Raw genomic sequence first — 27,910 nt, 5'->3', positions numbered from 1 at the left:
TTTTAAAAAAAATGTTATTTTTACAAGAAAATAATAAGGGCATTTTTGTCCAAATGAGACCAAAATAGAATGGGGGGTTAAATTTCAAAATCTGACTTTTCTATAATCCTTTTAATCAAATAACCCTTACACAATTTACCTTGAGCCTATAAAAACAACACTTGGATTAATTGGGTTTTAATGCGAAAGAACTCCTTTGACTCTTATTTACTACCATAATTATATTCTTTTCTATTTGGATTTATAATACAAAGTAATTTTTAAAATTTTATCGAACCTTAATTTTTATAAGAAAATCATTTTCAAATGCAAGAAAATAGCCGTTTTTCTTTTGTTTTTTTCTCCATTTTTAGGAACAAATATATAAAATTTAAAAAAAATGAAAAAATGAAAAAGAAAAACTTCACTCTCTTTTCTTCTCTTGTTTTGTTTTTGGGTAACAAAATTTTTGATTTTGCATATGGTCAGACAGGTCCAGATCCGGCCCAACTTGTTGGGTCCATGACCCGAGTGTCTAACGCCGCACAGTCTCTCTTCACACTCGGTTTTCCCCCTGTTTTGCCAGCTCTCTAAAACCCTATTCTAAAACCCTAATACATTTACCCCACCAAAACTTCTCTCTGCTGATACAGCAACTGTTCAAATTTCTAACCACTGATCATGAAGGTCAAAACTTCGAAGAAGAAAGTTTCAGTTTCCAAGGGAACCAGAAAAGGGAAGAGATTTTCAATCGATGAGGACTCCTTCTTCAGGCACGAGTCGAAGCGGAGGCGAAAAGCCAAAGATGAAGACGCCGAGGATGATATCATTGAGAGCGAAGAAGAAGACGATGAAGAAGGAACTGGTTCAGACGCCGACGGCCGAGAGGAACGGCAGGAGGAGGATGAGTTCGCGGCGGAGACAGCTGATGAGAAGAGGTTGCGAGTGGCGAAGGCGTATGTGGAAAAGATTCGGGGGATTGTAAGCAGAGAGAGGGAGGATGAGGAAGAGAGCGAGCGTGCTGAGGAGAGAGAAGGCCAGAGAGACTCGCTGGTTGCGCAGATTCTGCAGCAAGAGCAGCTAGAGGAGAGCGGGCGAGTTCGGAGATTGATTGCTTCTAGGTATATGCATTTGATTTTTGCCCATTTTGGTCGACATTTGATGAAAACTCGGCTTTCTATTTTTCGTTGAGGATCAAAGGTTTTTTACTTGTCATTTGGATTGGATTATTGTAAACTAGGTTTTGATTGGTTTAGCACATGATTTGATTTTTGAGTATAAATTGATGGTAGCAAGTCTCTCTGTGTAAAGAAGTTTCAGTTTTGTGCTTCAGGGGGGATTGTAGGGATTAAAAGTTATTAGGTATGATTTGGTTGGCAATTCTGAAGTATATTTATTACTTTTTGGAAGAAAAAGTTTTGGTGATTTAGGCTCTTAAAAGCAAGAAACGAACTGCCACTTTATGTTATAATTTGTCAATGCATTAGTGCTGCTATAAGAAAAGATCCGAAATATGAATATAGATTATGGAATAGCATGTTTTCGAAGCAATATTTGTTCTTCTATAGGGGCCCTATTTAAGCACCCCTACAAATTTTTGTGATAATGAATGGAAGTTCCTTTTTTTTGCCCCTTCTAATTGGATGATTTATGTTGCTTGCTGCACGCTTTTAGGGTTCAAAAGCCAGAGACTGTCGATGAATTTCGGGTTTTAGTGAAGCACCGGCAGTCTGTTACTGCCGTAGCACTGTCCGAGGATGACTTGAAGGGTTTTTCAGCTTCCAAGGATGGGACAATTGTTCAATGGGATGTTGACAGTGGGAAAGGTGAAAAATACATGTGGCCTACTGAGGAAGTATTGAAGTCCCATGGGGCCAAGGATCCACAAGGTCGTGCTATGAAGCATAGTAAACATGTTTTGGGATTGGCTGTTAGCTCTGATGGTCGATATTTGGCAAGTGGAGGTTTTGATCGTCATGTTCATTTATGGGATACCCGTACAAGGGAGCATCTTCGGGTAATCCAATTTATTGACTTGTGTTGGACAATATTTAAAAAGGTCATCTTTGAAGTAAAAATTTGAAATTTTCCTTATATTAATATTAGTTTTAACACAAGTACAATTGTTAAAGATAAAGGAAAGCAAGTGACCTCTCAGGTAGGACATTTTACTGATGGATGTTTTTGCTTGTTTTGCACCATCAGGGAAATGTGCCACTTAACAATTCCACTCTTTAATTATTGGACATCTAAAAGAAAGTGTGTATTTATCAGGTTGCTTGGTTATATTCTCCGGTCAATAAGCTTGTATAGGGGTCAATATGCACAGTTCTATGACCATTTGAATTAATGCTTAGATTGGCAATTGTTCTCTTCCTTGAGTTGCTTTTTACATAAACAATTTTCTAGAACAAATACTGAAATAGTGAACATTTTTGAACAATTGACAGGACATTGGAACCTTTATATACTCTACTTGAGGCCTTTATCATGTCTGTACTCTGTAACTTGAATTTTTACTATGTCTATATTCTTATTTGCTTTTCTTGCATGATTGTGATGTTCAGGCCTTTCCAGGTCACAGGGGACCTGTGTCTTGTTTAACTTTTAGACAAGGAACTTCTGAGCTTTTTTCTGGTTCATTTGATCGAACCATCAAAATATGGAGTGCAGAAGACAGAGCTTACATAACCTCATTATTTGGACATCAGAGTGAAGTATTATCAATTGATTGCCTACGAAAAGAACGGGTGTTAACTGTTGGACGTGATCGGAGCATGCAGTTGTGGAAGGTAAGCAGCACTTAATTCAATTTGAAGATTGTGCATAAAAACTATTATAACCAGGTAGAGAGGTCATCTCCTGCTTTCATGAAGCAAGAAAACTTCACAGACCAGGATCTATTTTTGCATTTGCTCACATCCTGATCTGTTTCCACAGAAGTTAAACCATAGGTGAAAAAAAAGCACTGCTAATCTATTTTATTCTTCCTATGAATGACAAACATCTTAAGTGTTCACACGTTTGTGTGGGAGTTGGCTTGGGTGGGGATGCATGTAATTAACAGACGGCGGTCTTATTGCTCATGCATTATCTTATTCAGACGACTTTTTATTGAGTTGAATCCAAAATACTAAATTTAGGTTGTCATATGTCACCTTGGTAAATAGATGGTAGACTTACTTTAGCATGGGAGTTAGGATTATTGGAGGGCTCAATTTGCCATGCCATAGCTTTTAGTGAAGTGCTTTTCTAGTGTGAAAGAAGTGCAGTAAAATATCTGATAATGGTGTCTGGTAACTGGATTTTCTGAAGCATGTTTGATTTGGGAAGTGCTTTTCGGCAAGTGTAGCTGCTGAGCACATTTACCTGAGAAGACAATGCCCATCTGGGTGGTGGCATTTCTGCCTGTCTGTTAATAAAAACACCACCCCAGCCACACCACACCAACCCCCCCTCCCCCTCCTTTTCTTAAATTAAAATAGGATAGTCTAATAAAAAAAGAACAATAATGTCTAAAGTACTTAATGGCTAGTCAGGACTGTCCTACTGTGATAACAAGTCTAACAACAAAAATGAACAATGATGTCCTTACAACAACCAAGATAAAGTTGTGGCATGACGCTAAATTTTATAACATTGGTAAACAAATACCAAGTAAAAAAAAAAAAAGGAATTATCAACTATAAAATAGCTTTGTTGCTAGATAGTCATGCACAATGCCTTCCCATTGTCATCCTTAGTCAATCAACTATCTTAGGAAAGTTGTGCATCTTGTCAGGAATCAAATCCTCACTCTTATTTATGTATTTTTCCTTGATGAACTTGCATGGTCATCAAGACCACTACAAAGTCATTCTAGTTTTTAAATGGATAATTAGGCAACTGTAGTAACATTTGAGATATTGCTTCTGAAACACCAATAAGAGATTCTCTATAGTGCCAAAACAATGAATAAGGATGATTAAACACTTCTTGGGACTTATTTGGTTGTTTTTCATATTGAAAATTGGTGTTCTTGGATGGGAAATTGTAGGAGGATGAGGTTTTGGAAGAGGGGAGATAGTGTTCTAGAACTTCGAGGCTATGGGGTGGGCCTCTGGAAGGCGATTTGGAGTGGGTGGAAGGGGTTCAATAATAAGGTTGGTTTTAGGGTGAGAAATGGTAGGAGGGTGAGGTTTTGGAAGGATAGGTGATGTGGGGAGGAACCCTTGGCTGTAGCTTTTTTAGAGTTGTTTTCAATAGCCACTGATAAAGAAGCTTGGGTAGACCAGATGTGGGAATAGGTTGAGGAAGTGGACTATTGGAATCCAATGATCACAAGACAGATAAATGATTGGGAATTGGGAGAGGTGGAAGAGCTGCTTAGAAGGTTGCAAGGGCAAGTGATTAGAAGAGGTGTTGAGGATGTCATGGCTTGGCGATTAACAAAGGGAGGCACCATTATAGTGAATTCCTTTAACTCTGCCCTATTAGGGCTCTTTCTGAAAGGCTTCCCTGTAGGTATTGTGTGGAACCCTTTGGTCTCAATGAGAGCCAACTTTTTTGCTTGGGAAGTAGTTTGGAAAAAATTCTAACTTTAGATCAGCTATAAAGGAGGGGTTGGCGTCTTCCAAGCAAATGCTTTTTGTATAAAGGTGAAGAGGAGTTAGCTAACCATATCCTACTCCACTGTCCAAAGGTGACCTTGTTGTGGCACCTTATCTTTGCTCTTTTCGATGTTCAATGGGTAATGTCTTTCATAATTAAGGATGTCCTCCTTAGCTGACAGGGATCCTTTGTTGGGAAGAAAAGAAAGAAGGCGTGGAGAGCAGCTCTGTTATACTTATTTTGGACCCTATGAAAGGAGAGAAATCGAAGAGCCTTTGAAGATTCAGATTTGATGAACCATGCTATTTTATGTTCCTTCATGCACATGTTTTTGGAGTGGGTTAGAGTACATTTAGGGTCTAGCACATGGTCTTTATTTGATTTTATTGATTGATTGGGTTGTAAGTGAGGCGAGTGCGATGTTTAACCCGGAATTCTGATCTCCATAATTAGTGGATTACATATTCTCAAGTCAATGTGATGTGGATCCTCACATAGCTCTCCCTTTTTGTTTTCGTTGACAGCATTTTCTGAATCATACAGCAGAAACAATTTTTTTTTTTTTTTCTTATCAAAAAATTTTTTTGTTTCTGCTGTATGATTTTCTGAAGTTTGAAAGAATGTCTTTGTAACTTGAGCTTGATTTTTCTAATATTTTGTTCATTTGCCCCTGATGTCTTCCCTATTATGTAAAATAGGTCCCTGAGGAATCACGGTTAGTATTTCGTGCACCTGCATCATCTCTGGAGTGTTGCTGTTTTATTAATAATGATGAATTCTTATCCGGCTCAGACGATGGAAGTATTGAGCTTTGGGGCATGCTACGAAAGAAGCCTGTTTACATTGTTAAAAATGCTCATGCTTTGTCAGCTACTCTCCGGCAACCTGAACAAAGTGATGTTGGAAAAATTCCCAATGGTTATATAGGTAACTGTGTTCCCTCCTTTGTGTTATATTGCTGAGAAAGTATGCTTTCTTAACCATGTCCTCTGTTGCCCATTTTCTCTTACTAGGCAAACATGAAATTTAAAAGCCTAGGATTGTTATTTGCTCTATATTTCACTGCCAGCATTAAAATTCTTTTGTCAATCTTCATTTTTCACCAATTACTTTGTGGTTGTAGTTAAGGTTGTCATATCCTGTAAAAGAATTATCACGTAAAATTGTTTTACCCTGATGGGGATGCTAAACAAGCCTTGGATGTGATCGTAAATCTAAGTCATTCTTCTTCCATAAACACACTTCTATACACTCAAAAAAGCTATAAATGCAATGCATTTATTTCTATCTTGTTTTTTATTTTCTGGGTTAACCAATTCTTATGAGATGCTGCCAATTTTCATCCTGCAGAAAATGGTAACCACAATCATGAAGACTATAATTGTTCAACAGCATATTCCTGGGTTAGTTCTGTAACTGTATGTAGAAGCAGTGATCTTGCTGCATCTGGAGCTGCTAATGGTTCTGTTCGATTATGGGCTATTGGAAGTGAGACCAAAGACATTCGACCCTTATTTAATCTTCCACTGGTAAGCAAAAGCAGCAAGCAGTAAATCTCAGTAACATTTCTGATTACAGTTAACTATGAATTTAGTTGTGGGGCCTTGGTGATGTTTATAAATGATTGAATATAGCCTTTATGATGAGAGCTGCTCCCACATTTTTTGACTAGGTGATCTTTTCCAACATCGAAACTAAGATTTGAAAATTTTGAATGTATTCATAGTCAATCATATTCCTGAAAGTATTTGTAAATCCAACTGCTGCTTTTCTTCATTTGATAGTAAGACCATGTTTGATTCATTGGGTATGACATGGTATAACATAAGTGGTTGGATAAAATATCTTATTCTATATTTGGTTGGGATTGTATAAGTTATCTCATCATTTATCCTATTCCATGTTTGTTTTAAGCAAGGATAACTTATCCAGGTTATTCCTTATGTCCTCTATACATGGGATTCAATAATTTTATGGGAGAGATGGATGACATATACAAATATTCCATGGATCTTGTTTCTCTCCCTTTTTTTTTTTCTATTTTTTTCATGTTAATTATTTTTTGAAACCAAAAAATAAATAAATAAGAGAAATAAAAAACATTAGATGTATAATACACTTAAAATAATGTTACTATATAATGTATTTATTATAATAACTAATATATAAGAAATGCTTGTTATTTATTTATTATATAATATAATTTAATATATGTATATATAATTAACCACTTAATATAATATTTTTTATTTATAAAATTATGTATTAAAAATAAATTGTGGATAGATCTCCAAATAATGTTAAACATGAGACGGATTTGAGATGTTTTTAGTACGAAATATTGGGATGCAACTATTCTAAGATATAATATCCTATTAGAAATAATATCCTAGTATGTGTGTGTATTTATATATATATAACCAGCTAAAAAGTGCCTAAAAGAAGTCATGATCAAAATGAGAGTTAATTTTCGTTGTGATTGAAAATTTGAAACGATATTCTCCTTAGATCGTATTTGTCTATTTAACTGTTTACATATTCAGTTGAGTTTCATGTCTTGTTGGTTTCAAATGTTCTGGAAAATAGGCCTTGAGTGGCCTGTTTTGCACGATATCTTTGGTGTCCTTGGATCCTTCTTTATGTTCAGGTGTTTTTGTGGGGAGGAAAGATGGTAAGAATTGTAGTTTTTAAGGTGATTATTCATGTAATACTAGCATGCGAGTCTGACATTGTTTTAAATGGTCAAATGTAAAATGAATTGATAGACATGGTTTAGTGGGTTACAGTTTGATGGAACCTGATGCATTTAATATCATATTAATGGTAAAATAATGTGACAATTGCTTTTAAATAGAGGTAGCAATAATATATTAAAATTATTAAATCATATATAAATTTTTTTACCACTGTTTGATGTATTACATAAAATTTTGATGGTTACTCAGGAATATCTAAAAATTTTATTGAATCCTGAAACAAGCAGGGTAACCTGACACATTGATGATCTACCATAAAAATGTTCTTGGAAGATTTCGCAAACCAAAAAGCTTTCTTAAAAACAAATACCATTACAAAAAGAAAATTGATTGTAAGTAACCATTCATTCAGTGAGGTTTAATGAAGACCTATGGGAAGACATTTGTTCATCAGGTCAGAAAGAGAAGTAGATAGAGAGTGTGTGAAATTGTTGATCATATGTCCTAGTGCACATGCTGTGCATTCATTTCTTGAGAAATATGCCAATATCCTGGAATTTGAATAGCTAGGATTGAGCCCTTAACATGATTTATTGCTTACATAAATTTTTTTGTGTAAAACAGGTTGGGTTTGTAAATTCCCTAGCATTTTCAAAATCTGGACAGTTCCTGGTTGCTGGAGTTGGGCAGGTGAAGTTTTATTCCTTTCAATCTCATCCCTGTAGGAAAACTCCAATACATTTGCATTTGCAACTAGAAATGCTTTACTGTTTTGGTTTTCTTTTGAATTTAGTGTTTATAAAATACACATGTATCTAAAAATGGAAGAGAGAGAGCGAGAGAGAGAGAGAGAGAGAGAGAAAGAGAGCGAGACAGCCAGATCGAGGGAGTCTGAGTGCGATGGAGGCGAGCGAGGGTGTCTGCGACCAAAAGAAGGCGAAGGAGAAGAGCGAGGGTCCTCTCGTCCGAAGGAAACTGACGGAGGAGAGGGAGGGCTTCTGCGACTGAAGGGGAACGAGACCACTAGAGAGAGGGAGTCTGAGTGCGATGGAGGCGAGCGAGGGTGTCTGCGATTTCAGGAAAGCGAAGGAAAAGAGCGAGGGTCTTCGCGTCTGAAGGAAGCCGACGGAGGAGAAAGAGGGGTTCGACGACTGAGGGAGCGGGGGAGAAGATCGAGGGCGCTCGAGTCGAAATGAAAGCCCAGAGGGAGCGTCCTGCTCGGGGCTCCGTTGCAAGGTGGGGTGTTCTCGTGGAGTGGGGGTAGAAATAACCAAGCGTGGGCTAGATTAGATAGATATCTTGTAACCCAGGACTGGCTGGATAAATTTTGTGGGGTTGTTCAATGCAGATTGCCGAGGCCCACATCTGATCACTTTCCTATTATGCTGAAGGGTGGAGGGTTAAGACGAGGTCCATCGCCGTTTAGGTTTGAAAACATGTGGCTGAAAGTAGACGGCTTTAAGGACCTTCTCCGGGAGTGGTGGCAGGGCACTGTGGTGAGGGGGAAGGCCAGTTTTAGATTGGCCTCTAAGCTGAAGGTGATGAAGCAGAAAATCAAAGAGTGGAATAGGGAGGTGTTTGGCAGGCTAGAAGTTAACAAGAATTTGGCTCTCCAGCAGGTTGAGTTCTGGGACAGGGTGGAAGGTGAAAGGTGCCTGTCAGTAAGTGAAACGGAATTGAAAAAGGAAGCTAAGGAGACCTTCAAGAAGTGGGTTCTTTTGGAAGAAACCCACTGGAGACAAGCGTCGAGGGAGTTGTGGTTGAAGGAAGGGGACAAAAACACAGGATTCTTCCATCGGATGGCCAATGCCCATCGTAGAAACAATTCCATGGACAGAATCAAAATCAATGGGGTATGGAGGGTTGAGGAGCAGGAGATAAGGGAGGGGATTGTGCAAAATTTTCAGCAACTTCTCACTGAAGTGCCAAGTTGGAAGGCGGATATTGAGGGGCTGCATCTCCCAAGACTAAACCCCTGTGAAGCTGAAGGACTGGAGGTGCCCTTCACTGTGGATGAGATTCACTCTGCCTTGATGGACATGAATGGAGACAAAGCTCCTGGGCCAGACGGGTTTACAGGGGCTTTTTGGCAAACGTGTTGGGAATTTGTGAAGGAGGAGATCTTGGAGCTGTTTATGGAGTTTTTTGTGCAAAAATCTTTTGCAAAGAGTCTCAACACCACCTTCTTGGTCCTCATTCCTAAGAAAGGGGGAGCGGAGGATCTTGGGGATTTTCGGCCAATTAGCTTGCTAGGGGGGCTGTACAAACTCATGGCCAAGGTGTTGGCTAACAGATTGAAAAAGGTCTTAGGAAAGGTAGTCTCTTTGGATCAGAACGCGTTTGTGAGGGGGCGGCAGATTTTGGATGCATCTCTTATAGCTAATGAGGTGATCGACTTCTGGTACAAGCGCAAGGAGAAGGGGCTGATCTGCAAATTGGACATTGAAAAGGCCTACGACAACATCAATTGGGATTTCCTTATGAAGGTCTTAAAAAAGATGGGATTTGGGACTCGGTGGATGGAGTGGATGTGGTGGTGCATCTCCACTGCCAAGTTTTCTATCTTGGTTAATGGGGTTCCAGCAGGTTTTTTTTCGAGCTCCAAGGGGCTGCGTCAGGGTGACCCCCTTTCCCCCTATCTCTTTGTCTTGGGTATGGAGGTGTTGAGTGCGCTCTTGAGAAGGGCTGTTGGGGGGGGTTCGTCTCAGGGTGCAGCCTTAGGGGTAGAGGGAGGCCGGATTTGGAGGTTTCCCATTTACTCTTTGCGGATGATACAATCATATTTTGTGAAGCTAAGAAAGAGTATCTAACCGCTTTAAGCTGGATCTTGGCTTGGTTTGAGGCAGCGTCTGGGCTAAGAATAAACCTAGCTAAAAGCGAGTTAATCCCTATTGGAGAGGTTGAAGAAATTGAGGAGATGGCAGTGGAGCTTGGGTGCAAAGTGGGAGCTCTTCCCTCAGTTTATTTGGGGCTGCCCCTTGGAGCCCATCACAAGGCTATATCAATGTGGGATGGGGTAGAAGAAAGAATGAGGAGAAGATTAGCTCTTTGGAAAAGACAATACATCTCTAAGGGTGGGAGAATCACCCTTATCAAGAGCACCTTGGCAAGCATTCCTATTTATCATTTGTCCCTTTTCCGGATGCCCAAGGTAGTAGTGAAAAGGCTTGAAAAAATGCAAAGAGACTTTCTTTGGGGAGGGGGGCGAATGGAAAGGAAAGTACATCTTATTAATTGGGAGGTGGTGTGTACCCAAAAGGAGAATGGAGGGCTTGGTTTACGGAAGATTGATCTCTTTAATAGAGCCTTGTTGAGTAAATGGATTTGGAGGTTTGCCTTTGATGAGGATATGCTGTGGAAGAAAGTGATTGGGGTGAAATATGGTCAAGAGGGCCTTGGGTGGAGGACAAATGAAGCTCGGGGGGCGTTTGGGGTCGGGGTTTGGAAGGAGATATTGAAGGAGGCAAATTGGTGTTGGGATAACATAAGTTTTAAGGTGGGCAAGGGGACTAAGGTAAAATTTTGGACGGATCTCTGGTGTGGTGAGGAGGTGCTGTCCAGAATTTTCCCCCAATTATACACTTTGGCGGTGAATAAAAATGCAACAATCAACGAGGTTTGGGACTCTAGCCTTGGTCAAGGGGGCTGGAACATCAGATTTGCTAGGGACGCAAATGATTGGGAGCTGGATTTAATAGGAGCTTTGTTTAACATGTTGAGGGACGTCAAGATCTCCCAAGAAGAGGATTTGGAGGTTTGGAGAGGCGGAGGTAAAGGTATTTTTGGAGTTAGACACGCGTACAAGCTGCTGGCTGCTCCTAATACCCTTGCCTTCCCGGTTAAATGCATTTGGGTGAACATGGTCCCTACTAAAGCTGCCTTTTTTGCTTGGGAAGCTACATGGGGGAAGATCCTTACTTTGGATAGGCTCCAAAGACGAGGGTGGCAGCTTCCTAATTGCTGTTTTTTGTGCGGTTGTGAAGAGGAAAGTGTAAATCACATTCTTTTACATTGTATAGTGGCTAGGGTTCTTTGGGATATCATTCTTGCCTTATTTGGTGTTCATTGGGTGTTCCTAGAGACGGTCTTACAGTTTTTATTTAGTTGGAGGGGCTCCTTTGTGGGGAAAAAGAGGAAAAAAATCTGGAATTCCATACCGGTGTGTATTTTTTGGACGGTTTGGAAGGAGAGAAATAGGTTAGCCTTTAGGGGGGGCTCGTTAGACATACAGAAACTCAAAAATTATTTTGTTTGTAATTTGTGGAGTTGGGCTAGATTGTACATGGGAGAGGAGTCCTCTTCGCTTTTAACCTTTTTGGAGTGGCTAGCGGCTTGTTAAGGGCCGTTTGGGGCTGCTTGTTTTTGTTGTTTTTTGGGGGTGTGGCTGCGTTTGTATACTCCTTGTATGCTTTATGGCGGTTTGCCCTTTAATACAAATTGTGCTTACTTATCAAAAAAAAAATAAAAATAAAAATAAATAAATAAATAAATAAATAAAAAAATAAAATAAAATACACATGTATCTGGCAGAAAATCTTGTGTTGAGATTCAAACTTGACTAATTGCTTTAGTCAAAGCATTGCAGTGGAAAGTCTTAAGCCCCTAATTGTAGTGCCAAGACCTACATGGTCGATGTGCATAAAATTGTCTTCTTCAAGTCAATGTGGCCTTCAACTGAACCACTTGGGTTTATCTTATGCTCACTTGACTTTGAACTTATAGAGTAGATTATCAAATTAGTTGCTGAACAAATGCAATTATGGAATTCATTCAAAGAAGGCTTGCAACCAAAATGAGGGTGTTGGGGTGGATAAGTGGCAGCAATACACTATAATGATCTAATAACAAATGAATGCTTCAATTAGAAGTTAGGACTGGCACCAATTGAGGACAGGGTGGAAGAGTTCGGTTGATTTAAATGAGAAGACATGAGTCCACTGGTCAGGAGTAGTTTGATTTAAGTTAAATATTCTAGATGGATAGGAAAAAGGCCCAAAAGAAGGATGAGGAAGGAGTACAAAAAAGTATGGCATCTTGATTACCCAAGGATGCTACTGGTGATAGCACTGTATGGCAATGAAGAATTTTTATAACCCCCATCAATTGAGATATGAAAGTCTGTTTAGTTATATGCATATTAGGCTTTTTAGCTAAATATTTATTGGTAACTGAGCCAAGCCAAGCGTTGTATGGTTTTCTGAACCTAGCTTATGCTATAGCATTTTGCTTTTAGATAAGACTAAATATTGTTTAGATTTTTTTTTTTTAATTGATCATTTAGAGTTTTTATCCAATTTTCTAAAATTCTGTCTTCAACATGTGTTTTTAACCTCTATGGGCCTTCCACCTGGGTTGAACAATTGAACAGTGGATTTTAGCCTACTTTCCCAGTCAAATCTTCAGTCCAATTTTTAATACATTGCATGATGGTAATGCTCCGCTGCCAATAGCTCTTTGCCTCTTTTCTATGGTCTTCTATAATATGGTAGCTAAGGCCAGTTATTGATTGTCTACAACAAAGATCAATCAAGGGTTTTTTTTGTTTAATCTGTCATTGGTGCAGCAGCCCAGCTGAACAACAAACCTCTATGCAATCTCGCCTGTGTGATGACCCATGAATGTCATGGTCATGTGCTGTTTATTTTGTTCTACTTTGTTATTGTAAATTATATTGTTATCATTTATTATTGTTATTGTTGACCTTCTAGTGGGGTGGACGAATATGTGTAGGGGGTTGGGGGTGATGAATTACTGCAGGATGAGATATTCATTTTTTGATCGTGCTATATTTCTTGCCATTTGGAGCCTGGGATTGTGTTGGTTCATTTTAGTGCAATGATATTTTTAAATTCTGGTGCAATAATATTTTTTTCATTTTGGTGCAATGCAACAGGAGCCTCGGCTAGGAAGGTGGGGACGTCTTCCAGCAGCTCGGAATGGAGTTGCAGTGCAATCCCTTAAACTCTCATGAGATGAAGTACATGGTTTTTGTAGCTCTTCAATTTTGACTAGTCATGAGTTGAGAAATTTCATGGAAACACATTCATTTGTTTTTCAATAGCCTATAAATTTATTTAAGTTTACTAAGCATATTGATTTTTGTACTATTATTTTCATTCCCAGGGGAAGGGGAAAAAGGGAATATTATGTGAAGATGAGAGAGCCCTCCACATATTTGATGAAAAAGAAGTTATTTTGGTTGGGTGTTTTAAATAGTTGATCTTCCTACAGGGCTCTTTTCACTAGTTTGGAAGTTAATTGGTTGTAACCTATTGACTGGAGAGGCCTATTTTAATATTGGGCTTCATGTAGTGATGAAATTTGGGAAGAATTTTGTTGTTTCATATGATTCAAAGCGAACTATTGAAAGTTGTACTTCAAAGGTAGCTTTAACTTTAATGGCATGTTTGGTTCGGAGAAAATTTGAGGGAAAATGGAAAGGAGAAAAATAGATGGAAAAAGTAGGAGGAAAGAAAAATGTGAAATAAAATAAAAATAATGAGGTTAATAAATTATTTTATTAATTTTATTATTTTTATATGTTATTTTAAACTTATCTCACTTACTAACTTTTTTTTTATATAAATGTTAAATAATTTGAAAATGTATAAGCCTTTGATTAATTTTAATTATTTTTATTTTTTTTGGTATTTTTCATATTGTAATTAAATGTGACAATAATTTTTCTTAGTATTTTTTTTTCATTTTAGTACCTTCTGGGCATCAAGCATAACTTAAATCTTATGGTAATATATAAGGATCTATTTATTTAGAGGGTGTTGAGACACGTTTTGTTTTAGGAGATTATTATTAGGAAAATGCTATAAGTATCAAATTGGTTCCAAACTTTGAATATAGGTTGTTGGAAATATATGGTAAAATTTGACCTTTGAACAAAGGTACAAATTTATGGGAAATAGGGTACATATAAATAAGATAAGGGTACACATGAGTGAGATTAATGTATAAATAAATGAAATCAAAGTATAGTGTTATGGATCAAAGTATAGGGTAATAAGATCTAATATATCATAGAATATTGATAAATCAATAATCTTGATGAAATAATGGTTTTTTTTTGCTAGTTTCAACTTAGGGTCAAACATGCTAAATTAATCATTCGATGAATTTATAAGATATTACATTATAGAAAAATTTGTGTAGATAAATATAACATCCACTTACTATATAAATTAATAATTTTTTAATTTGCAACCAGATCCATATGATTTATCGGAGAGGTCTTTGTAAAATATGTGTTTAGTGTTGCTTGTGTTTTCTTGAAATTGATGTCAACTTGAATATCATCTTTAACTTTTCGTTATATGAAAAGAAGTTCTGGTATGACGTTCTCATATTGTAACTAGGGATGATAATGAGACGAATTTAGGACATGTTGCTTCCATCTCGATCTCGTCCTATTTATATAAAGTAATTCTCATTCTCATCTTAATAAAAATATTAAATGGGACAAGGCAAGGAAGGTATGAGAATTTCCCATGCTCACCTCATCCCTCATTTAATTTATTTAATTACTTTAAAAGTAAATATATCTTATAAATAAAAAAATGTTATAATTTTTTATAACCTATTTTATTGAAAAATATGCTTTAGAGAGTTCCTATGGTGTTAAGGATGATTTCCTTGAGATTAAACTTTTTTTCAACAATTTTAGTGCAACTGATCATGTCGGGGAGGAATTGATTGAGCTAGTTGGGCTCGATTGATCAGGGTGCACAAAATGTACCCCAAACTTCTAGTAGCATGTTTTAACTAGAGTGATTAGGTTACTTGCTGAATTGGTAGAGGTTTAGAACCTTAACGGTCACCCGCAAGTTCATTTAAAGCATAACAACTAGAGAGCTAGTCAAGCCCAGATTATAGGCTTTAAGATTTCTAAGTTCTTTATCTATGTATTGAGGCTTTTAAGAGCATTTATGAATAAGAGACCTAGAGATTTCAATTGCTTACCAACTTATTTCTCTTATTCAAAGTTGTTTTAAGTGCATTTACTTCTTAACTTGCAAATTCTTCTAGTGCACATTCAAATCAATCTTAGTTTACTTTGTATTATGAGCCTACCTTATTTCATTAACATTGAGAGTGTTTGTCTTACCTATCTTAGTTTTTCAAGTAAGGTAGATCACTTGAGGTATTTGTGAAGGTTTGAAACCTTGGAATCCAAGTGTATTCATAAAACATGTACACCCGCTCCCTACATTCATTCGCTTTTATAGTCTGATCATGGCATATGTACTGCTCATCTATTCTATAGTCAAAGCCATCCTTAGCAACGTGCCCCAGTTGTCATTTTGTCTTTGTGTGTCTGAATGGGACCTTTCCTCGTGAACTTAGGGTTGAAGTTTAGAAGTTTAGTGAAACCCTTACTCAATTAGGAGCTTAAAGAGAGTGGACATAAACAACTTGTTGAACCACTATAATAAGAGTTCACATTTTTCATGCAATTCTCTTTACATTTGTCTCGGTTTATCATTTTCTTTACTAATTAATTATTCTTTATCAATTTTTGAAAAAGAGACCGACAACTAATCTACTCCTCATGCCCTCTTGGGTGTACAATTAGGTTTGAATTAGCTTGTCTTTGTAGTATTGGTATCGTTTGATAAGTTCTACTACCTCAGTGAATTTGTGGTGTTAGATATAGAGCATGTTGGGAAAGAAGTGAGTTCAATGCCTATCATACATGGAAGAGCTTTTCTAGCTACATCAAATGCTTGATCAACTAGTGAAATGACAAAATGCAGTTACCTTTTGGTAACGTAACATTTAAATGATTGTTTTTAACCTTTAATTGTAACTAACTAGTAGACCTCGAGGACTTAGAGAGGGAGAAATCTTATTTGATTAAGGCTCTAATGTAAGAACATAGTGATCATTTGATGGGGAAGAGTTAGATGATTAGTTGAAAAGCAGAACCAAGAAAATATAAATATTTGGAAAGAACATGGAAGGATTCAAGGAATGAATAGTATTAAAGAAGAAAAAGAAGACGAGGAAAAGAAAAATCAAAACAAGAAGACAGAATTGAAGCCCCTACCTCATGGATTGAAATGTGTTTATTTGGATGAAAATGAGAATAATCCAATTGTGATTTTATCCTTGTGAACTGAAGATCAAGAGCACAAGCTACTCTTGAAAGGTGCCTAAGGAACACAATGCAGTTATAGGTTGGTTCATCTTTGATCTAATGGGGATTGGCCTACTCATATGCATGCATCACATATATTTAAGGAAGGATGCTAAGCCAATTAGGTAGTTATAGAGGAGGTTAGATCCACTGATGCAGGATGTAGTCAAAGCTGAAGTGTTAAAGGTCTTGGATGTAGGAATCATCTTATCCTATTTCTAACGGCAATTACGTGAGTTCTACCCAAGTTATGCCAAAGAAGTGTGGGATCACAATGATGAAGAATGATCAAAGAAAGCTTATTCCTAGGAGATTGACAACACGATGTGAGTCTACATTAACTATAAGAGGTCAAAATCAATTACCAAGAGAGACCATTTCCCATAGCCATTTCTAAACCAAGTCTTAGAGAGGGTACTTCGCCATGACTATTACTATTTCCTTGATGGCTATTTAGGTTGCTTCTGGATGGTCATTGAATATTGGATCAAGAGAAGACTACCTTCATGTGCCTATTTGGTACCGTGCCTACAAGAGGATGCCTTTCGGCTTATGCAATGCTTTTACCACCTTTTAGAGATGCTTGCTTATCATCTTCAGTGAAATGGTAGAAAGAAAAATGAAGGTCTCCATGGATGATTTGAAAATATATGTAAAGGCATTTGATGATCGTCTTCTGAATTTGAAGAGGGTTTTGAAGAGACGTATTGCAAAGTTCTTAATTGGGAGAAGTGTTATTTCATTAAAATTTTAAGAGTTGTCCTTAGCTATATTATCTCTAGGGAGGGTCTAAAGGTAGACCCAGTGAATATTGAACTAATTATAAGGCTACCTACACCCACCACAGTTAAAGGAGGTGAGATAGTTCTTAGGCCATGTGGGATTCTATAGAAGGTTCATTCAAGATTTTAACAAGATCTCTTAGCCCTTATGTGCATTGATACTCAAGGATGCTAAATTCCATTAAACTAAGGTGTGCCATGTTGTTGCGTTTGAGAAGTTGAAGTATAACATTTCAGATTTTTAAGTATGAATTTTTTTTCAATTTTTGATTAAAAATTTTCTAATGCATTTTTTTTTTTTAAATTACAAATAGATAATCCAATAAAAAATTTAATTATCCAAAACATATAAGATTGACTCTTGAGTCACTACTTAATATTGAGTAGAAATGGTAAATTATGATAAATGCATAAGAATCGAAAGTATATTTTCCAGGAAGGTTAATGTAGGATAAGAGTATTCTATTATAGGATAATAACCTAAGATTTTTTTTAATAAATATAATTTTAGGTAAATTTTCCTAAATTTTTATGGCCCATTAAATACTCCTTAAATCATAAATTTCATAACATCAAAATATTAAAGATTCACCTTAATTTAAATAATAAAAAATAATTAAGAAATTAAGGAGAATAGTTAATTAACTTAAAGTAACTAATTTTAGGGGACACTCGGCACACTTATAGAAATGTAGATCCCTTACCTCTCAATGATGGATTCCAAGACGAATACACATTCTTGTGACTTTGTATGAAATTTGGAAATTGGATTGTGAAATTACGAAACATAATTTTTATGAATTAGATGGATACTTCCAATTAAATGAGTGTGAGTAAAGGATCTATGGACAAAGATAGAAAAGTGGATTTCTAATCATAACTAAATCTTCAATTCTAAGCGTGTTTGTATTTGTAGAGGAACGATTGAAGCAAACTAGCTAGTAAAGGACATCTTTGGTTTAGTAAAGACATAGAAATATTGTTTTAGCTCGATGGAAACAAAATGATTTTCCTTTGGATTCTTTCAAATAAAAATAGTGTGATGTCCCACATCGGATAGGGGAGAATGTTCCTGACGCTATATATGTAGAGGCTCATCTTAACCCTATAGACGCGTTTTAAAGCCGTGAGGGCCCCTTTGGGCTTAAAGCGGACAATATCTACATGGTTGGGTGCGGGTCGTTACAAATGGTATCAGAGCCGATCCCTGACCTCGGTGTGGGGGTTTGTTTGGCTCCGTAAGGGGTGTTTGTCTGTTTGGCCCTACAATCCCATGGGACACAACGAGGACGTTGTGTCTGCATGGGGGGGTGTTTGTGATGTCCCACATCGGATAGGGGAGAATGTTCCTGGCGCTATATATGTAGAGACTCCTCTTAACCAAGTAGACGCGTTTTAAAGCCGTGAGAGCCCCCTTGGGCCCAAAGCGGATAATATCTACATGGTTGGGTGCGGGTCGTTACAAATAAAGCATGAAGTAATTAAAAAGATTATTGTAATCACTCTGTTCTTGGGGATCATTTAGAAAGTCAATCGTTTTGAATGCATTCAGGCAGAAAAACTAACATAGATATTATGGATTGATTTTTATTTTTTTATTTTTTTTATTTCATTCATGTCTTAAATACGGAGATTTTAATGATATTATTGTTATTTTTATGACACATGTACTTGACACAATAGTAAATTCACAAGTACTTTAAAATACGTAAGGTTAGAGAGAATATTCACAATTTCTTCTCTTCTTCTTTAAGTTTCCCTTCTCTCTTTTTTATTTTTTATTTTTTTATTTTGGTAGTGAGGCTTGAAAGAGGGTGTATAAAGGAGAGCAAACTTGAGAAGAAGTGTAGAGAAAACTTTCCTCCACTATGAGTAATCTTATTGTAAAAAAATATTTTTCATTTTTTAAAAATCAATTTAATTTTCATTTATAACTTTTTTTTTTCTTTTTCTCCTTAATTTGATTGGGAGAGTGTTGCTAGAGGACTAGAATGTTACATGTAATAAAGTTCTATAAATCCCTGACCATTTTCCCTTACTTTATGTGCTATTTGGTTGTTGAGAAAGTCAAGGAAAAATATTAAGTTAATATAAAAATACATGTGTCTAGTTGTTAGTATTCTCATTACTTAGAATAAGAATACAATGGAAGGCTATAGGCGCCCTTTTCTTTTTCTTTTTTATTATTTTATTATTTTATTATTTTTTTATGAGCTATTGGGTAGGCTAAAAAAGGAGGGAAAATATTAGGTTTCAAGTCTAAATTTATTTATGGTTGTTCGCAAGTGTATGAGATTGAACTTCTATGGTATTGTTACTCAAAGAGATTTTAGCTATGCCTTTTCAACTTAAAATGGGTGAAACTCAAGTTATTACAATATTTGAAACACCCAAATTGAAACTCAATCATCTCTAATATAATAGATTTAAGTTGGGTTGATGAAGATGACTCCATAGAAAGAAGAAAATTCTCTTGAAGGAGGAATACCTTGTTTTTGGTATTCTTACTAGATTGGGTTTTTTAAATTTCTAAATTTTTTTGAAAAGATATTAAGATCCAAAATTGTTTTTATAAAATAATAGACTTGATAAGGAGTCCAACCATTTAAGTTTTGTTACATTTGGATAACTTAAGCTTCATAAGAAAATTTCACATGTTACATTTGGATAACTTCAACTTCATAAGAAAATTTCACACACATTTACAAACATCAATAAGAGGTCAACTAAGATAATTTTGAATCACTTGTGTATCTCAATATCTCAAAATTTAGAAATGTTTTGACTAAGGATCTTGATCCTTGGTTAATCTTATATGTTTACTATATTTAAGGATTAAAATTTCGGATTTTTTCGATGAAATATCATTGATATATCAAATATTGATGGTGTCTGACACAATATTGGACACTAATTATAAATAGGTAGAAATTTCAGTAAAATATCGATAATATCGATGAAATATGGGTGATATATCAGTTCGGAAGCGAAATATCACTAAAAAAAATCATGGTGCAGCAGAGAAGAACTTGAAAAAATTGGCAATTTTTTGGATGATTTTTTTATTTTTATTTTTAAATTTATCCAATGACCATATTTGAATTTTTGATGATCCACATTTCACCTGTGTTTTTTGTAAGGGTTTAAATTTATATTATAATTTTATTTTTAACTAATTTTTATATTTATATCATTAATCCTATTTTAAAAAATTACTATCACTTCACTCTTAATTTTTTTATTTATCCTTTTAATTTTAAATGTTTTTATTTTAAAATATTAAAAATATTATTTTACTAAAAAATTGTTATAATATAAAAAAATAATAAAGTCCTAATATTTTATAAATTAAAATTAATTTGATAAGATAAATTAATAATAATTTTAATTATTTAAATAAATTAATGTTAATAGAAAAAGTTGTCACCACATATTTGTATTAAAATTTTAGAAATGAAATCTCAAATAAAATATTTTATGTAAATCAATTTATTTTTTTATTTAAAATATGATAAAACATGTTTTAATAAAAATATTTTTTAATTTTTAAAATAAATGAATTTAAATATATTAAATGAATTTAAGCTATTTTTTTTATAAAAATTTGATAAATATTATCTTTAATCGTATTTATCTCAATTACACTTACAAAATAACTTTAATACGTGTATTATTACTTATTTTATCATTTTTTGAAAGTTTTATAAACATTTTCATGAATTTTAAACAATTTATCTTCCATCAATATTTTTGTCAAAATATCCACCGATATTTCTCCCATATTTTCGATATATCCGTAAAATGTAAGTATTGATATATCCGTATTTACCGATGTTTTAAACATTGATTATATTAAAAAAAGAAACTAAAAAAATCAAATCCACTTGATTTTAAATCCATTTGCATAGGAAAGAATTGGGCAAATGTTAATAGATTTTCAACACTATGTTCAAAGATAATTTTGGATTTTAGGAAATTTGGTGCTATTTGATTTTTTTTATTGGTTTATAAATTATTTTTATAATTTCCTAGATTCATCACAGAGTAGATACTGAAAGTTTCATAATTTTTAAAACTCATTTGGTTAGTGAGAAGAATCAAGAAAAAGAGTAGTATCAATATGTTCTATTTTGGATAAATCTATAACCAATTTACGTTGATGCATGGTTGATGATCTTCTAGTGACCCTTTGACTTACTTATCAATTTTTAAGATATTTAGACTCATCAATCAACTCATTATCTTAAATATCTCTCAAGTTGAATTTCATTAGCCGAAATTGAAAATTTTCGAAAGTTTGTAGATTCCAATTTAGAGTGTTGTCAACATCAAAGTAGGTTAGCAAGGCCTTAGGCATCTTAGTTCTCATTTTTATGAAATTTCCAAAGTTTTATATTATGATCTTTTGTATTATGATCTAGGTTAGTGAGACCCTGAATGCTATTATGATTATGTTATGCTATTTTTTGTATATAAAAAATTATTATATAATGTTTTTTAAAATAGTTTTTTTTTCTTTATTTTTTTACCCTAGATTGATCATTATAATACTTGTATATCATGACTATTTGTGAAGCCTTTTGTTCACCGTATAGATTTTAATATATTTCAATTGGGAACTGTCATGTGCCTGATGAGGAGGTAGAATAACTTCAATAAGTCAATGGCCACCTACATCCAATGCTTCTCCTCGTTAGAACTATGGGACATCTAGTCCATTTCTTTTATGTATTTGAATTTGGATTTGGTTATTCTTAGCTATGTGTCTCATCTTATGAGCCTTTACCTTTTCTATCAATTTATCTAATTATTGTTGCTTTATCAATGTCATTTAGTTATATTGTATTTTTTCCCCTATTTTATATTTATTTTTTGAGACAATGATTCCATTTTAGATTCTACTCTAGAGTGACTATCTCTTGGCAACCCACTTTTAGGGCAAGTTGCTACTTTGATAGTTCCCTAGCCTAGAGATTGATAATAGCAGTTATCTAGCATGCCATCAATAGGGCATTATTCCAAGTGCCTTGGTATTGTTTCGAGTGATCATAGTTTCTTTTGTATTTAAGCATTCATTGTACTAGGTTGAGTGTTCTTAAACTCTTATTTTTGAGTAATCTTAAGTGTGAAACTTCAAGTTGGTATTGAATTTGATGGGGATTTGTTCACATCCATCGAAGTCGGTGAATCCAAGTGTAGAATTGAAGGCTTGGGTTGAAGCCTTGGTATAGTGGGACTCTCATTTGGCGAACCACTATAAAACCAAGTTTGCATCTCTCTAATCCTATATCTTTACACTCATTGAATGATTAGTTGTTTAATCAAAGATATTTTTCAAAAATGTTTTAAAACCCAATTCATAACCCCCTTCTTGGGTGTTTTACTTAATTTAATTATCCTCGTTTTACAGATTATTTCGATGCAACTATGAGTCTAAAGCAACAGTACTATGCACAATATTATTCAAGTACCCTATAGAAGCAAAAAATAAGTTGATCCAACTATATCAACTTATATTCAAGCAGAATTTCGAATTATAGTAAAATTTGAAGCCCTTGATATGCAAAGTGCAGGACTCGTTCATACTCTCACTTGATAAAGTTGGATATGACCGTGTTCTTCCAAGCACTCCCATTGCTAGGAGAAGTATTCTTAATCGAGATTATTGACCGAGAGGATCGAACCAGTGAACGTGTCTATATATGTATATTTTCAAGCTCACCATTCTTTACAGAGATAAAATTAGACTAACAAAAAAATGTATTATCGACTAATTTTTATATCTTTTGTTCACTTTGGTTGATTCAAGTGCAGTAACATCTTGAAATGGAAAGTCTTAAAGGAAGCCAGATTTGAATAAGACAGAGAACTCATTATATGGTAATGGTCTTATTTTATCAGCTTCATCCATACGCCCATCAAACTGTAACATCATTGTCAACCCATTACGACAAAAAGAGAATGAATAAATAATCGTTCTTATAATCAAATATCCCTTAAAACCATGTTCTTGCTCAGGGAGGTTGAAGACTAACATGATTTCCTTCGGTGGTGCTTTTCCGAGATTGGAAGATTAACAGATGCCTTATATAATCAGCAATTTTTGGCATTCCTGGCGAGAAGCGTAGAACATAAACAGGATAGATAATAATGCATGTGCCACATGACAAGTTCCTGTCTGTGATTCACCTAATGAGAGAGGCTAAAAGGTAATGAAATTGCTGAATTACTTGCTAGATAAGGATTTGAAAAAAACAAGGAAAAGAAAAGAAAAATGCTTCCCAATAAGAACCTGTTCTTTTGCTTATCCTCATTGTTGGGAGAAGAGAGCACTCAGTTTTTTTACGGGTGGGAGGGAAAGAATCATCAGCCCTATTTGACAATAAAGCCCCATTATCGATGTACAAAGGCTCTAAAAATACATAATAGACTTGCCAACCAACAATGCATCCAGAATGTCCCACCTGCTCAATGGCATAAAGTGAGTTAGCCCCATAAACTGATCCTTGAGAATTTACATTAATTCCCGACCTCTTCAGCCATATCCCTCTTCTCATGTTCTGTGGCTACAGGAGTGCCTTCTGTTCCGTCAGCCATCTCTACATCCTGAGAGGTAGTTGGGTCTAAGTTCATATTCTCATCACCTGATGATTCAGACAGCTTAGGAAGGTTGGAACTTGGATCCGCCTCCATTGATTCTGGTAATGCCCCAGCAGCATTGCCATTATTCACCAATTCATCAATGACCGAAGGAGAAGGCTCAGTTGTGTCTGGAACAATCTCATTACTTTCATGTCCTGATTGAAGCTCCCCATTGGGTAGAACCAGAGGTTTATCCACATCAGATGGATTGCTGGAATCTGAAGTCTCCCTCCATTCAACCCACTCAGGTGGTTTATCACTTTCATCAGGTCCTATTTCTTTTAAATCATCAGATGGGTTGTTCTGTGTGGATTCGTGTGGTTTTACTTCTGGCAATGGAGATGATGTTGCTGTATCATCCAACTCATCATCTTCACCAACAATCACTTCATCATTTCCACCACTGTTGGTAAGACCAATCTCAGTATTAGGTGATGGAGAAGCAAGCGAGCCAGTGGAGCGCTCATTGGCAATTCTGTCATCCTCAAAGGCAAACCAGTTGGAGTTTGTAAAAAGAGAGCTGCTGTGTACACCAAAGGCAAATACAATTTCAATAAAAGGTAAATTAACTGGTATGATACAGTAACTGAATATCTGAAAAATAAAGAGCGGGAGAAATGAACATTTAGTCCCCACTTCCCAATAAGTTGTTTGCATGAAGTTCAGGCTTAATGTGTGACACTGGCAGGTAGGTTGAAAGAATTAAGCTAAAGAAGCAGAGGAGACATAGCATTTAAACCTACTAAATTTTGCAAACAACAAACTAGTTCAAAACTCACTAAGAAATCATGGTTGCAAGTTCTGGGATAAAAAAAGAAAGAATGTAGTCCAGAGTCGGCTCTTTGTTGAGAAAAGAAATATTCAAGAAGGCCCTAATCCTTTCTTCAAATGGTCAAACCAAAATCTGGTGGATAGACAAGAAAGGTTAAAAATGAGAGTGGTGTAAGCCTTTTAAGCAAACCCCTCTATTTACAGCTGGCATGAGTGGTGGGATCAAGCCTATCATAAATAGGTATCATATAGAAAGAGAAGGTCAAAAAAAGGGCTTCCACCTACCTCTCCTGATCATCTCCCAATCGCAGAGAAGATATGACAACTTCAGCCGATTCATCATCAAAGTAGACATCCTGCCAAGAATCTCCATAAGAAGCTATTTCATTTGACACAATACTTGTTTTGGTATCAAAGCAATGGCTTATGAACATGAGAGCAGTCGACTAAACAATGCCATGCAAGTGCAGTAAAAGGATAAGGTTCAACCTCATGCAAGGCTTTAACCCAGGTCTGGAACAATTATAAGTTTTTGATTTTCTGAATTTCCAAGTAAAAACTCTTAAGCAATCTTCTGTGTTGATGACAAACATGGTTTATCTTTTAATTATTATTACTTTTTATTTTTATGGATTATAGTGCTTTTTGACTAGGTGACTTATAGTTCCTGATAGAAAAACCACTCAGATCAGGTGTAGATCTATAAAGTTATCTGTGCCCAGATGGAGTTGCATCTTTCTATTGATGGGAAATGAAAAAATATTTTAAGAAAAAAAGAAAAAGGATTTTATGGGATTAAAGGATGAGAGATCCTTCCAAGCAAAAGAAAGAAAACTTCTGTATATATTTTTTGGTATGAATTTATCAGATTAACTAAAAAACAATCATATAGCTGAAACTGTCGAAACTTCATAAAATGATTCTGTGTAGACCAAATTTCTAATTTTGAACCATTTCTCCTACCCATATTTAACTTCAATTTTGAACTCAACAAACTTAGATGAGGTTTTATTAACTGTGGTAGGTTGGAAAAATTATGCCCAATATCAACTTCAGTGGCAAAGCACAACAGGATATTCAAAAACATCAAACGGGGTATTTCTTCTTTAAACCTTCCATCTTACATGTTTCCAACTTGAGTGAAACAAAAGTGGAACTGGCAATTTTTTATTTTTTATTTTTTTAATTTGAATAATTAGAAACAAAAACCCAGTGCCTAAGATCCATAAAGAATAATTATCAGGAACTGCTATTTATAAATTATCTTATCCCCTAAGAACAATTTATGCAAGGGTAAAATAGGCATTTCTATAAACAGTGGAGCATGACATCAAAAATTTTTCATCAATGCAGAGTTCAGGAGAATAATATGAAGCGACAACCTGGTGAAACTTGGGTGATGATGCAATGTTTGGTGCAATTGCAGTTACCTTAAGTGAGGGAGGTGTATTTTATGGAAATTGTAGGAAGGTCCCTATAATTAAGCTAGTGAAATTTTTCCGAGAAATAGAGGAAAACATTCCCTTTAGCATGTGTTAGAGTAGTTTCTTTATACTTGTCAGAAGGTTAATCTTCCTGTTCATACTTGTCAGAAGGTTAACCTTCCTGTTCATGACACTGGGTTCAAGTTCAAATGGTTTATACCAAACTGTTGGAAGGTTTTTCCACATCATGGCGGTCACATAACTCTAGAGCCTAGGGGAAAGGAGGTGAGAAACGTTCCATTTAAGGGTATAAAACTTCTTGAACATACCTCATCATCCCGTTCAAGTTGGCCATGAGTCTGCATGAATGAACAGAAAATTAAAACATTGTTAAAAAATGCACATTCAAAATGAAGAATAATCAATCATATAACAGTAGAATACAATATTTTAATTAATTAGGGAAAATTCTACAGTACCAAAGAGATATGGGACAGAACATTTACTATTAACCATTGTATTTGGAGATTGAATCTCAACCATTCAATTAAAAAAAATAAAAAAGATATTGGTAAAGAGAACAACCAGTAAGTGAGTAAAAGAATCTATAAATATAGGGAAAAAGAGTTCTGTTGATACACATAAAAGGAATAACCCACTAACCAATATACTACAATAAGATTGATATAAATATAAATTACTATAAAAAGAATGTTACCTTAACCTAAATCTTTTAAAATTCTCAAAATTAGAAGATTGATCATGATACAAATAATGTCATCATAATGCAAAAATTAAATTCTACACATGTTCATATTTGTATAAAATAAATAAAAGAACATTACCTCAAGGTAATGAGACCGTCAACTTATATGTTCTTTATCACAAAAATTGAATTCATCTTCATTAGACTAAGTTACAAAGAATTTTAACTTTTCATTCTCCTTAGTTGTGTTCACCGGAATTTTGATAAATGTTAAGTAAAATATATTTAATTAACTTTTATCTTAATTGATCATTTTATTTATCAAGTTATAAAATTATAAAAAAAATTCTCTTAAAAAATAATTGTTCAATTAAAAAAGAGTTGCAAAGCTTTTATATTTCGAAGATATATGTAATTCAACCTTCTTATTCCAGTTGCATTTTTTAAGTGGTCTTTCATTTTTATTTTATCTTCAAATATACATGTGTCAATAAATTATTGGTGCATGTCTGTGGTATTGTACCAAAAAACCACACCTCAGTACTAACGTTTTACACATTAATTAGTGTAAAACTGCAATTAGTGCATAACTGCTTGAGTTATAGACTAGTATGCTTAGTATGTTTCCCCTTGTTCCTTACTCGCATTTGGGGTAAACTTATATATATATATATGTTAAAAGTACCAAAAATAGAAAGTAAAGATGGACTGATTAGATTAAACAATACCTCATCCATATCATCATTACTATAAATGCCATATCGGAATGCCTGACTCAAGTTATTTGCTAGAGCTGCAACATCATAATCTCTGTCTTGATAATCATCATCATCACTATCCCTAGTTCGATCCTGTAGAGCTGTAGGTCTCCTGTTACAATTGATGAAACTCTGATTACATATCAGACCAAAAGAGGGGGGAAATAACACCATTTTCTATTACATTAATATAGTAATTGGTTCTCTAATTTCGTAAATTCAAAAATCTTATATGAGTTCAAAAGGGAATAATTTGGGAAAGAGGCAGAAGGAAAATATTAAATTCCGTAGATCTAAATTTTTACAATTTAATGAGAAACATTGATGATTAAATTTCACAAATATCATCTCCAGAAAGCTGGGGAAAAAGGCAGTTTGACCCAAGCCTGATGCATCTTACTTAGTCCTAGCCCC

The 27,910-nt window shown here is 35.0% G+C and overlaps 2 protein-coding genes across 5 annotated transcripts in view; one reads left to right on the top strand and one right to left on the bottom strand.

Moving 5' to 3' along the window:
* The first annotated feature begins 546 nt into the window (after window positions 1-546).
* LOC117923707 (U3 snoRNP-associated protein-like EMB2271) lies at window positions 547-13,664 on the top strand. Of its 2 annotated transcripts, XM_034842129.1 has the most exons (8): window positions 547-1,100; window positions 1,654-1,996; window positions 2,547-2,771; window positions 5,268-5,496; window positions 5,920-6,098; window positions 7,890-7,955; window positions 13,159-13,242; window positions 13,389-13,664. In XM_034842129.1, exons 1-7 carry the CDS (start codon window positions 661-663, stop codon window positions 13,234-13,236), a joined length of 1,560 nt encoding a protein of 519 aa, XP_034698020.1. In that variant the 5' UTR covers window positions 547-660; the 3' UTR covers window positions 13,237-13,242; window positions 13,389-13,664. The 2 variants fall into 2 exon arrangements, with proteins under 2 accessions (XP_034698020.1, XP_034698019.1); XM_034842128.1 differs by having other exon boundaries at window positions 13,159-13,647.
* A 9,476-nt stretch (window positions 13,665-23,140) lies between these two features.
* LOC117923786 (serine/threonine-protein phosphatase 6 regulatory subunit 2) overlaps window positions 23,141-27,910 on the bottom strand; it is a 47,712-nt gene continuing 42,942 nt past the window's right edge. Inside the window, exons 16-20 of one of the 3 annotated variants that reach the window (XR_004652685.1) lie at window positions 27,467-27,608; window positions 26,362-26,391; window positions 24,894-24,964; window positions 23,660-24,360; window positions 23,141-23,567 (exon numbers count right to left, since the gene is read on the bottom strand). Coding sequence is in view for 2 of the 3 variants with exons in the window: in XM_034842233.1 (XP_034698124.1) it covers window positions 23,715-24,360; window positions 24,894-24,964; window positions 26,362-26,391; window positions 27,467-27,608 (889 nt within the window). In the remaining variant the exon portion in view is untranslated. Of the gene's footprint in view, window positions 24,361-24,893; window positions 24,965-26,361; window positions 26,392-27,466; window positions 27,609-27,910 lie in introns of all 3 variants that reach the window. The other 2 variants (XM_034842233.1, XM_034842235.1) reach the window with 2 other exon arrangements.

Source organism: Vitis riparia, chromosome 10, assembly GCF_004353265.1.
Source record: "Vitis riparia cultivar Riparia Gloire de Montpellier isolate 1030 chromosome 10, EGFV_Vit.rip_1.0, whole genome shotgun sequence".
NCBI classification, from domain to species: domain Eukaryota; kingdom Viridiplantae; phylum Streptophyta; class Magnoliopsida; order Vitales; family Vitaceae; genus Vitis; species Vitis riparia.
The sequence above is the reverse complement of the archived record's forward strand: the minus strand, read 5'-3'. Positions and strand labels throughout refer to the sequence as shown.

Bases quoted from the DNA above. Each gene is read 5' to 3' on its own strand.
- LOC117923707 (XM_034842129.1), top strand. From the start codon at position 661: ATGAAGGTCAAAACTTCGAAGAAGAAAGTTTCAGTTTCCAAGGGAACC. The intron at 2,772-5,267 runs GTAAGCAGCACT...TATGTAAAATAG, and splicing joins GGAGCATGCAGTTGTGGAAG to GTCCCTGAGGAATCACGGTT. The intron at 6,099-7,889 runs GTAAGCAAAAGC...TGTGTAAAACAG, and splicing joins CCTTATTTAATCTTCCACTG to GTTGGGTTTGTAAATTCCCT.